The sequence below is a fragment of the Salarias fasciatus genome, chromosome 22 (genome assembly GCF_902148845.1).
Source record: "Salarias fasciatus chromosome 22, fSalaFa1.1, whole genome shotgun sequence".
Classification (NCBI taxonomy): Eukaryota; Metazoa; Chordata; class Actinopteri; order Blenniiformes; family Blenniidae; genus Salarias; species Salarias fasciatus.
Window position 1 is genome coordinate 10843158 of NC_043765.1, and position 12151 is coordinate 10855308.

At 43.2% G+C, this 12151-nt stretch overlaps 1 protein-coding gene across 1 annotated transcript; it reads right to left on the reverse strand.

Annotated features, from left to right (window-relative positions):
- Positions 1 to 3033: 3033 nt before the first annotated feature.
- On the reverse strand, positions 3034 to 11810 carry LOC115409760 (uncharacterized). Its single transcript, XM_030121037.1, has 5 exons — positions 11496 to 11810; positions 6308 to 6324; positions 6124 to 6235; positions 5870 to 6040; positions 3034 to 5720 (listed from the first exon to the last, which is right to left on the reverse strand). The coding sequence occupies exons 1-5, from the start codon at positions 11808 to 11810 to the stop codon at positions 5091 to 5093; spliced, it is 1245 nt and encodes a 414-aa protein (XP_029976897.1). The 3' UTR covers positions 3034 to 5090.
- Positions 11811 to 12151: the final 341 nt, after the last annotated feature.

Genomic DNA, 12151 nt, shown 5'->3' on the forward strand with positions numbered 1-12151 from the left:
CGGTGGTCCCACTAACCCCCTGCTGCGCTGCCCAGCAGGCTGGATCTCACACACACACACACACACACACACACACACACACACACACACACACACACACACACACACACACACACACACACACACTCACAAATCTTCTTTAACAAAAGCTATTGTTAATTGTGTTGTGTACATGTACTGAGCATTGGCCTGTTTCAGCTTGTCCTCAGAACAACAAATAGCTTACAATGTTTCTCATAGCACACACACACACACACACACACACACACACACACACACACACACACAAAAACACCAGACTATCTGTGACTGTGAATGCTGAGTTAAAGATGAACCAAAAGCTTGAAGTTAAGGTTGAAAGACTTCCACAGATATTCTGAAAGATGAGCATGTTATTTTATTCCAGTTGTTCATGTTTATTTACATTAAAGAAGCACTTTGAAACCGTTTGGGATCATCAAGAGATCACAGCTCTTTCAGAGAAGGCATGAGGGATATCCAGATGGTTTGTGGATTGTGGAGATCGTATCAAGGCCTGCAAGACCAAGACGGTGTTTTTCAGAAAAGTGCTTGTGAGATTCCTCGAATAGCAAATGAGAACTTCTGCTTTTGGTAAAAAAGACCCTCTGAAGGAGACTCTGAAGTGCAGCAGTACTGTGTATGAGTAATATCTTCAGTCATCGAAGGCATCCTCATGACAAAATTCAACAAAAGGTTCTCCAACTTTTGTTCTTCAGTGGAAACGTGACAAAAGTCTCACGAGAACGAAATGGTCATTAAAATATCAATAAACCCGAAAAACAAACAGTTGATAGAAAAAACATTTACAAGGACTGCAGTGGTAAGCACCCCTGCCTCATAGCCAAGCTGTCTCCAGTTCGATTCCGGACTCATCGGCCTTCCCGAGTCTTGACCCGAACCTGTGCATGAGAACAGAAACATTGACGTGTGTTAATTCTCAGTGTGCTTGTTTCTCCGCATGATTAAGCAAGGCCTACATTAGTCCAGAGATGATTTGTCAAATAAGCATGAGTCAGATTTTCCAGACGTGTAAGACCGAGGGCAACTCCTGCAAAAATATTATGCTCTAAGTGCAACCATCTGCGTGTGTGTGTGTGTGCATGCAAACGTGATGCAGCATTCATCATCTGTGTTGGTGAGTGTTCTCAGAGTTAAGACAGTCCCACCAGGGCATCCGCTTCCTTAGATTTCCGTTAAGGCACCAAGGACTGTCTGTTCAAACAAAGATTAGGGCTGCGAATTACGTAAGGTTTGGAGAAAATCTCCGTCTCCTGGACGTCAGCGAGCGGCTGTGTTTTCATCGGCGCAGGCCGAGAGGTCGCGCAGGATTTCCCCCAACCGGTAGCAGCGGGCTACACAAATATAGTCCAGAAAAACAAATGTGTTATTGGAGAAAGAGGCACAGGAAAAGCTGAACAAAGCACCTGTGACGTAGCAGCTGGAAATAAATCGCATTTCCCATCACTCACCAGACGTTAAAGCTTCCCCTAAGAATGGCATGCTGTTTGTTTCGTACAATCCAGAAATGACCTTCTCAGCAACAAAAACAAGAGGGAAAAAAAATCCATGTACCGGCACAAGCAAGCTCATGATTAACAACTCATTTATTTGAGCTTATTACCATAGTTTTTTCTTTCACTGTTGTTGAAAAAACATTTGATATAAACCTCAACTGCAATTCAGTCTTGCTTTCCTAGCAAAATGAATGAATTTAAAAGATGTGTTTCATCACCTCTCAGTCTTACTAGAGGGGGGTTTCTTTCCACAGTCCAAAACATGCATGTGCGGTTCAAGGGTGACCTTGAAGTGACCCTTGGTGTGAATTTGAGTGTGTGTGGTTGTTCTGGATTTCACCCGAAAACCCTGCACTGGATAAGAGATCAAGAAGATGGATAGATGGAGAGATGGATGGATGACTCGAGACAAAACTGACACTGATATGAATCTCAAGGCAAATTCAAAAAGAGTTTGCTTGTGCTGACATCTAGTGGTAATCTTGTGCAATTATCAAAAAGGGAACTTTGCTGTAACACATACTTCTCTTTTTCGGCCACTGGGTGGAGCTTCAGCTCAAACTCTGGAGCTTTTCAGACATTCATGACTAACAAATGACAACAAATATGTAGAGAGCTGAATGTGGTGTGTGGGGATTCATTCAAACAATAAAACAATTGTAGAGATTTTAAATGGATTCCAAATGTCAAATTTAAATTTTTCTACACAGTCTGTGGTCACAGTCTGACCACTTGCACATGACCACGTTTGTTTAAAGGTTTCAGGTGACATTTAAAAATATCAAACACCTAACTCTGAGCACTGCAAAATGAAAAAAGCAACAAAAAAAACCAAAAAAAAAAAAACAAGTGTTTTAGTTGATGCAGTCTAGACAGTCACAGGCTGGTAGAGGACAAGAGGGGGCGAGTAAGCAGTGTACTAAGACACTCCGTTTCACACAAAATAGCTTTTCAGCAAAAGTCACTCCCTGTTGAAAGTTTTTTTTTTTCCAGCCTGTGTGTGTGTTCATGTTGGCTTTTTCCCTGTGAGACAAATAAAATTGAATTAAATTACATGAATTCTGAATTTTCCTTCTTTTAATGTGTATTCACACACTTAAGTACTGCTGTTGAAGTATGTTAAGCTGACTCACATATCATTCAAGACCTCATCTCTAATTTCACTCTATGTGGTATCCCTGATCTTTATTTTAAACTCTGACCTCATGGGTGTACAGATATATATATAAAAAAAACACACACACAACTCGACTCCTTTAATTGCAAGACATTTATTCACATATTAGACAACAAGGTTAACAGTATAGTTTTATACAGTATAGTTTTATTGATGACATTGTAAGTAGTAAGTAAGTAAAATTTATTTATATACAGACATTGGTCACAAAGTGCTTCACAGAGTAAAAAGCACACACAAAAAAAAAAACGATTCACAGTACATAAGAACATAACATGTAAACAGTACATGTTACTGCCAAGACAACACTGACTGGCGGTCTAGAAAGCCTTCTGGAACAAATATGTCTTCAAGAGTTTCTTGAAGGCCTCCACCGAGTCCAGGGAGCGCAAGTCCAGGGGCAGCTCATTCCAGAGGCGCGGGGCAGTGGATGCAAAAGAGTGGTCACCCCTGGTTTTAAAACGAGTACGGGGGACTCTGAGAAGATTCTGCTCAGAGGACCTCAGGCTTCAGGCTGAGCTGTAGGGTGTGATGAGGTTTCTGATATATATGGGAGCCTGGCCATGTAGGGCTCGAAAGGTCAGCACCAAGATTTTAAACTGAATACGGAATGTAACAGGGAGCCAGTGGAGGGATTTTAATACGGGTGTAATGTGGGACCTCCTGTTGGTGCTGGTCAGCAGCCTCACAGCAGAGTTTTAAACATACTGGAGGCAAGCCAGCTCCTTCTTGTTACGACAGGTGAATAGGCTATTACAGTAGTCAAGCCGCGATGATATAAAGGCATGAATGATCATTTCAAGCTCCTTCTTAGACACCATGGGTCTGAGCTTAGCGATGTTGCGCAGCTGGAAGAAACAAGTTCTTACCAGCTGCCTTGAATGGTGGTCCAGTGACATGGTACTGTCAAAGATCACCCCAAGGTTCCTCAATTCGGTCTTGGTTGAGGGACTCAGATCACCAAAGTGCTGCTTAATAGCAGGGATGGCACTGTCTGGGGCAATAATGAGGGTCTCGGTTTTTTCTGAGTTTAGTTGGAGGTTGTTGTCTCTTAGCCACTGCTTGATTAGTGATAAGCAGTTCATTAGCAAGCTCAGTTTGTGGGCTTCAGAGGGCTTGAAGGTGCAGTACAGCTGTAGATCGTCTGCAAATAGGTGGTACGAGGCATCGCTGAACTGCTGGATTATCTGACCCAGAGGAAGCAAATACAGCAGGAACAGGAGGGGTCCCAGAACAGAGCCCTGAGGCACGCCATACTGCAGGCTAGCTGGCTCAGACATTGTGTTGTTGGCTGACACACTGAAGCTCCTGCCAGTGAGGTATGAGGAGAACCATTTGAGCACTGAACCTGACAGGCCAATCAGGTCCTGCAGCTTGTTTATCAGAATCTGATGGTCAACAGTGTCAAAGGCTGAAGACAGGTCCACGAGGACCAGCACAGTGTACCTCCCCAAGTCGGCCGATATCAGGATTTCACTGGACACTTTCAGCAGGGCAGTCTCTGTAGAGTGGTGTTTGCGAAAGCCTGACTGAAAAATGTCATAGATGTCATGCTCTTGTAAAAAAGATGTGAGCTGTTTCGTCACCACCTTTTCTAACAATTTGAACAAATAGGGGAGTTTAGATATCGACCTGTAGTTTTTAAGTTCGTGTTGGTCCAAGTTTGCTTTCTTAAGTTTTGGCTCTACAACTGCATGCTTGAAGATGGAAGGAAAGACACCAGAAGCGAGCGACAGGTTGAGCATTTTGGTCACCCATGGTCCGATTGTGTCAAAAACACTCGCAGTGAGCTTAGATGGTAAAACATCTACAGGACTGGAGGAGGGTTTTGTCTTCCCCATCAGTGCTGAGATGTCTTCAGGGCATACGGGAGTAAAAGAGGACCAGACATGTAGGGGTGGTTCGGCATGACCTGGACTGCACAGGGAAGGTGCTGGAATTTTGTCTTTTATGGCTCTGATTTTGTCAGCAAAGAAGGTTGAAAAGTCGTTACTATCAGCCTTACAGTGCACGGGAGCAGCCAGCGAAGCAGGAGACACAATGGAACTTATAGTGTCAAACAACACTTTGCTGCTTTGATAACGTCAAATAAGAAAAATCCCAAAGTATCTGAATCTTGCCTCCTTAATGGTTTCATTTAAGGAGGACATTAAGTCCCTGAGTCATTGTGTTTTACAGGTCCTGCAGGCAACATGAGAAACACTCTGAGTTTGTTACTATTGCTGCAATAAAAGCATCGTCATCATTACTGCAGCTGAGCCCAAAGACTGTGAGGAGGCAGAGTAGTGAACATCATGACGAAGGGTTAGATCAAAGCAGATATGTCAAACTTATCTTTTAATAAGAGCCAAGTCATCTCTCTCTGTCTCTCTTCATAGTTACATAGCTGATGCAGTGTAGAAATCACCCGTCCAAGTTATGCGATAAGGACTATTTGCCAGAATCTCCTGGAGCTTCAGACCAACATCCGTTTGGACAATCTGCCTGATCTCCTCTGTGCCGATTGGAGATGGGATTCTCACATCTCTTTTTACCTCGCTGTCATGTTTAAGCAGGTTGCTCACACTCTCAGCTTCGGCACAATTACCATGGGGCCAGCCGTGTGTTTCAATTGTGGGCAGGCCAAACATTTCCCCACACGATCGGCAGGGAGGCTTTATGCGATCGGTGCGGAGGTCGAAAGCCTCGCATCTGATGTACGCCGGTAGTATTATGGCCCCATTAAATTCCGGGGTGTCCATCATTCTTTGTTCGTTTGGCAGGAAGGTCATGACCGCACCGGCCACATACTCATCCCAGGGGCCAAAGCAGGAGGCAGCGATCATTATCGCCCGCTGATTCTTGCCGGTGGCGGACATGGACACTCCATAGTGTCTCGTCGAATTCTTGGTATTCTGAGAGATGCAGATAGTTGTTGAGACAGGAAACATTGCATCCAGACTCCTGGTGATATCTTGCAGACTGGCCTTCACCGCGGCCTCATTTTCACTGTTTCCCATCAAAATGACCTGAAACAATATCAAGATTTCAACATTCATCTAAACTATAATTTACCTACAACAGCTTTGCCTGCACCTTTTTGAACCCAGGGTGTTCCAACTGGTTCAGACTGTTGGTTCTAGTGTGGCACAATGCAGCAGATATGCAGAAGTCTTACCATATCCAGCACACAGGAGAATGGAGTCCTCCTGGGGAGCTGGGACAGATGCTCAAAAGGCTCGGGATATGATGACAACAACTGCTGCAGAATTGTTCTATCTTGGATAATTTCTTCTGGAGAAAAGGGGACACCGCAGATTTTCATCAGAAAGAAGATGCTGTGAAGCATCTGTGGAGTCAAAACACAAACACACAAAGTATTATGGATTCATGAACAACAACCACCAAACTGTTGGAACCTGCTTCAACTACCTCATCCATCAAAAGTTTTGTTTCCCTTGTCCGACACCACTCCAGCATCTTACAAATGAGGTTGAAGGCATTTATTCTGTTACGGGTTTGCCGTATCAGAAACATTTCCCTCCTGAAAAAAGAAGAGCAGTAAGTGACACTGCAGATTCAACATCCTGCACTTCAGAGGCTCTCACTGACTTACCTGTTGAGCCTGTCAGCCTGTTTAAGTCAGAAAAACAAAAAAAGGCATGAAAGTTTAATAGCTTAAAATATGCTCGAACATCAACACACTCAACACAGGATAAGGAGCTGTGATACTCACCATGGCTGCACTGTGAGAATGAAACAGAACGCACTCTGTGAGCCTCAGCCTTATTGTTCAGACGACGCCCACTCAGCTCCTCTCATGTGATTTACTGGAAATGTTCAGTCAGTGAACACAGAGGATGAACTGTGATCCGGGAGCAAAGAGGCGTGATTTCAGATCACAATGACAATTAGTAGAGTTTTACAATAAAGTCTCAGTGTGCATGAAGCCGCAGAAAAATGCCATATTAAGATGAAGGGTTGACAGATAAGTGATTTTTTTGTTTTTGTTTTTTGTTATTTAATCAGGACACTCATGTTTGAATGCAAAAGGTTTATGTCAGGTATTTTAGTTTTGGAGTCACACACTGCCCAATTTCATCTTGAGTGAGCCAGACCGGTGAGAAAATTGTGACAGGGGGCGCTACTTGCCAGAGCGACTCCTGACACAGCTTGTGTATGTGCGGTCTTGGGACGTTTTTATGGTGTCATTTTAGTGCCAAAATTCCACGCACAAAAAAAATCATAATCCCATTTTTGATAAAATGGGCGTAAAATACGCGTCCAAACGCGCGTATTTTACGCCGCTCTTGCCGAAGGCTGTAGAACTATGGAAAGCCAAAAGAGTCACAATTCGCCACTAATCCAACGCATCTGATTCTTAAGGGGATACTTCAACATTTTGGCAAATTAGCCCATTTAGTGCAATTCCTTAATCATTTCGAACAGCATACTTACTTTTTTTGTGAGGGCGAGCTATTGTTTATTCAGAGGCAAGTCAGGGAAGGTTTTTGGGACAGACACAATGGAAGTGGATGGTATTTTTGGTTCCCCTTGTCAAACTCATCAAATACAAAATCCAACAACCCCAAAACACTTTGGTGGACACGTTATAATCGGCACATTCACTACGCTGTGGAACACCAACAAATAATATTGTAGCGGTATGACACTGGGAACCACTTTTTCTTTTGAAATCACTACGCCCAGACACCATGTTTAGTAAGTAGTTCCGTCTTAGCAATCTTCGCATAAACAACTCATTCTGGTAATTTTGCATTAATATTTCACAGCGTAGTGAATGTGCGGATTATAACGTGTCCATCAATTTTTTTTGGGGTTGTTGGATTTTGTATTTGATGAGTTTGACGAGGAGAACCAAAAATACCATCCACTTCCATTGTGCCCGTCCCGAAAACCTTCCCCGACTCACCTCTAGATAAACAGCAGCTCGCCCCCACAAAAAACGTATGCTGTTCGAAATGACTAAGGAATTGCGCAAAATGGGCCAATTTGCCAAAATGTTGAAGTATCCCTTTAAGACGCCATCAAAAACACCCGTTTATAATAAAACAGACACGCATGCGTAAAACAGACGTGTGTTTTTAATCAAATACACGCATTTTATTTGTCCAAACGTGCGTATTTTACGTGCGTTTGCTGAAGGCTGTAGAATGCCGTGAAAAACGCCCGTTTTTGTTAATAAAACGGGCATAAAAAACGCACGTTTTAAACAAGTAAGACACATGTTTTTTTACAACGTTTTATTAGATGTTAATGACTTCTGCCCTCTGAAAAACACAGCCAATAAGTTTAATGTTTCTGAAGCCAATCAGCAGAGCAAAACAATTGAAGGAAAACAATGGATCCAAGAGACTTGCCTGCTCTTCTGTGTTATCGTAGCCTATACTGTGTTGCTAAAGGAAATGACTAAAATTCAGAGGATTAAAATATCGATCTGCACGAATTAAGTATAATCACCGTGGCTGAATATGCTGTGCTCTCTGCTGATTGGCTGCTGTACAGGAAAATCCAGAATTGACTGAACTGTTAATAGCAGATGACGTTTACGACAGTGAGCATTCACAGGAGACCAGTAGGTGGAGCACTAAAGCAAATCTTGCAAAGTACTGCTTTAAAGCTAGGGTAGACGATGTTGTCCAAAAGCACTTTTTGTCATACTGAGTGAAATGCTCCTTGCCCCCTGGGAGAAGTCAATACATTATGTGTACGTAAAAAGGTGCGGAAAAAAATCTGACCACTGTAGCGGCCACAGGAGTGTAAAAACTCCGGCCAATCGTAAGGCGCAGACCGCTCTTATGAAACCAATCAAATCCCTTTGCCGTTCTACCAGCCCCCTGCGCGTACATTTCAATGGCGTGCACTGGCCCTGGTTCAGTGCGCACGCGCGTTGCCAAGGCGCTCTCGGCGCTTGCGGCTCGCGTGAAAAATAGAACGAAGCGGAGCGGGCGCGCTGCGCTCCTATGCGCGTTGTGTGCGGGCAGTCAGAAAGGTTAATAACATTGGAGGCGATCACAAACTCCATGTGCGTGGCGCTTCTGTGCGCATGGCGCTTCCGCGTCCAGTGCGTTCGCTCCCAACGGGAGCCTCCAATGGGGTGGGAGCTGGGCGGAGCTACGTGCTAGTTTTCCAAGATCGTCGACCCCAGCTTCAAATTTGTTTTTTGCATAGTTAGGGAGATGACTTGTTTCGTCACACTACTTCTGAATTTAGACAGTTCCAGTAAGTGCAGACAGTCCCAGACGTTCTTCCTGTTACCATTGGGGGCTTTTGGTCCAGCTTGTCTCAACAAGTCACGCATACAACAGCTTGATGTGTGGCACACTATCATACCATATAAGGCAGGTTGAACCATAGATGAATTGTCTCGTGGCCTTCTGACCTAGTGTCAGTTCCCTTTTCTGACTGGTCTTGACCGGGTCTCTTCAGGCTGTGTTTTCTCAATTATAACATAAGTAGTTTCAGCTTGCTAAGAGTAAGTTATATTAAAGTGGCATTCTTTATGCAAGACACATGACATTGCAACAGAGCAAAACAGCAAAATCACAATTCAATCATGACAATGGAGATGAAAATATACAACATGCGCGAGTATGTTTTTTATGTGCGCAGAATTTTGGCACTAAAATGATGTCATACTTTTTCATTTGTAGTACCCTGGTTAAACATGTCATTCTATATTTAATTTTGTACATTTTATTTTCTTTTTACACAGAGGTGTTTCTACGTGCATTTAAAGCAGTTATGCTGCATAACTGCTTTAAATGCGCATAAAAACTCTCTCTGTCTCTCACGCACACGCACACACACACACACACACACATACACGCACTACAAACGTGTTCTAATCCAACTTCAACGACTGCCCACTATGGCTGCAACTGTCTGGGGACTTTACAACTGTTTGGTGACTTGTAGTGCCAAACACGCCTTCACTCAGCAAAAGCAAGGTGTCACAGTCCTTTAACAGGTCGACATGGGCCTACCTTATTTGAAAAGAAGCTCACATCGACGCCTTTCTGGATTGCAAACAGGTTAATCACCATGTGTCGTTGAAGTCGGGTAACTTTTGGATGAAGTCCGTCTCGACAGACAGCACCGCAAAGTGCATCAATCAAAGCAAATAATCCACCTGGTTCATGCTAACGCCCGCCATAGCTGAACTTTTTCTCCCTCCTTCCCAACTCTGGCACTGGCAGAAGGGTTAACAGACAAGTTTTTCTTTTTTTTTCAAATAAGGACACTCATGTTTGAATATTTGAATATAAAAGGTTTATGTCAGGTGTCAAACACATTTTAGTTTTGGAGCCACACAATCCAATTTCACCTTGAGTGGGTCAAGACCGGTGAAAAAATTGTGACATAAAGTTAACAGTTTTTTGCTGCTTCACATGCTGAAAATGTCTATATTTGCTCAAAACTAAGCAGTTGTTCACAAAACAGACTATATCAACATAAAGCCAATTTTAAATATCCACAAAAAAAAAAAAAACAACTCATACTGCTGCATGATGCATGTTTTTAAAATTTCATCCAGACATTACTTTGAGGTGAAATTTATAACTTGAAATCTTTCATGGCTCTTGCAGGCTGGTTTTCAACCACTGCTTTATGTATGAAACCCCTGGTTTATGTCTGAAATACATCTCAGTTCTGTTGTAATGAGCCATCTTGATTTCTCAGCGGATTCTTCCTGATCCAAGAGTCAGAACCAAACATGGATGAATAATTTTATCTGTTGCTGCGATAAGTAAAGACAGTATTTATTTTACAGCCCTTTAAATGATGCTAAAAAGCTGTTTCTCTTTAAATTGCTTTGATATTTTAGATTCCACTTTGTTTTTTGGTGAAATACAAATAAACCTGAATTGCCACCAATGTTGCTGTTGCCGAGTTATGATTTATGAGGCGCTGTCATTATCCAAGAGCAAATATGTGATTTTCAGGGTGTGAATAATGATGCTGGGTCACTCTGATGATCTGATGACCCCAGGTCTGTCATGAGTTTGCAGTTTCCCTGTGCATGCGCAGGTTTTCCTCAGGGTTCGTAACACAGTGCAAGATCATGCATTGTGTGTGTACGTATATGTCAAGCTGTGGAGGATGAATTCCAAACAACAAAGTAAATATTATAGATGAATACTTTATTTTGATAGCAAAAAAAGGATTACATACATGAAAAGAGCCAGATAACCAGTTTTCCTCTGCTCATAATTACGACTCTAATCTCAAATGAACTCAACGTTCCTGACACACTGCACAGCGATCCACCAATCACACTCCTTCTTAATCACTTTATTGAAGCCAACCGCACCCCTGCACAACATTGAAAAATGATTAAATGATTGAAAAGTTTAACTGTCAAAGAGACATCAAGATTTTGCAGCATAGTTCAAAGTGCTTTTCACTTCATCTGTTGAGAATTACCTTTTCCTCTTTGTTTTTTGTTTTTTTTTTAAATCGCAAGGGTAGAAAATAATTGCAATGTCATTTTTTTCCAGTATCATGCAGCCCTACTGCAGAAGCACATTTCTCTCAATATTCACTCACACACCCCTTATGAGTGTGCTGGTGACTTTAGGCTTTGCAAGATGGAATGCTTCTTTTGTTGCACCATTTGTTTGTACTCTTCCTCCAAGCGTTGTCCTACAGGTCCCATCTTCACATCCTTCCAGTCCTTCTCAGTCTGGACACAAAATAATAATAAAAAAAAAAACAATAAGCTCATGTGATTAGCAGTATTAGAAGTTCAGCTTATTTGCAGTCAGATTGTGATTTCTCACCATATCTTTGAAAGCCTTGCCGTTGTAATAGCTCTCCGATGCAGGATAGTCAATTTTCTTGTCACTTATGGCCTTGGGGAGACTTGGAGCCACCACATGCAGCTCCTCTCCATCGTATCCATACAGCTGTTTGTCCTCACACGTCAACAGGACCAAGTCACCGACAGGGCAGGAGGTTCCCTCAACCACACCCACAACCCGCATGTTGACGATGTCCCGAAGGTAGAAGTTTCCCCAGCCGCTGACCTCGTCTAGCTTCTCCTTGTACTCGGTGTCCTCCAGCTCACAGATCGTCAGGACGGCGCCGGCTGTCATGCTGAGTGAAATGCTCCTTGCCCCCTGGGAGAAGTCAATACATTATGTGTACGTAAAAAGGTGTGGAAAAAAAATCTGACCACTGTAGCGGCCACAGGAGTGTAAAAACTCCGACCAATCGTAAGGCGCAGACCGCTCTTATGAAACCAATCAAATCCCTTTGCCGTTCTACCAGCCCCCTGCGCGTACATTTCAATGGCGTGCACTGGCCCTGGTTCAGTGCGCACGCGCGTTGCCAAGGCGCTCTCGGCACTTGCGGCTCGCGTGAAAAATAGAACGAAGCGGAGCGGGCGCGCTGCGCTCCTATGCGCGTTGTGTGCGGGCAGTCAGAAAGGTTAATA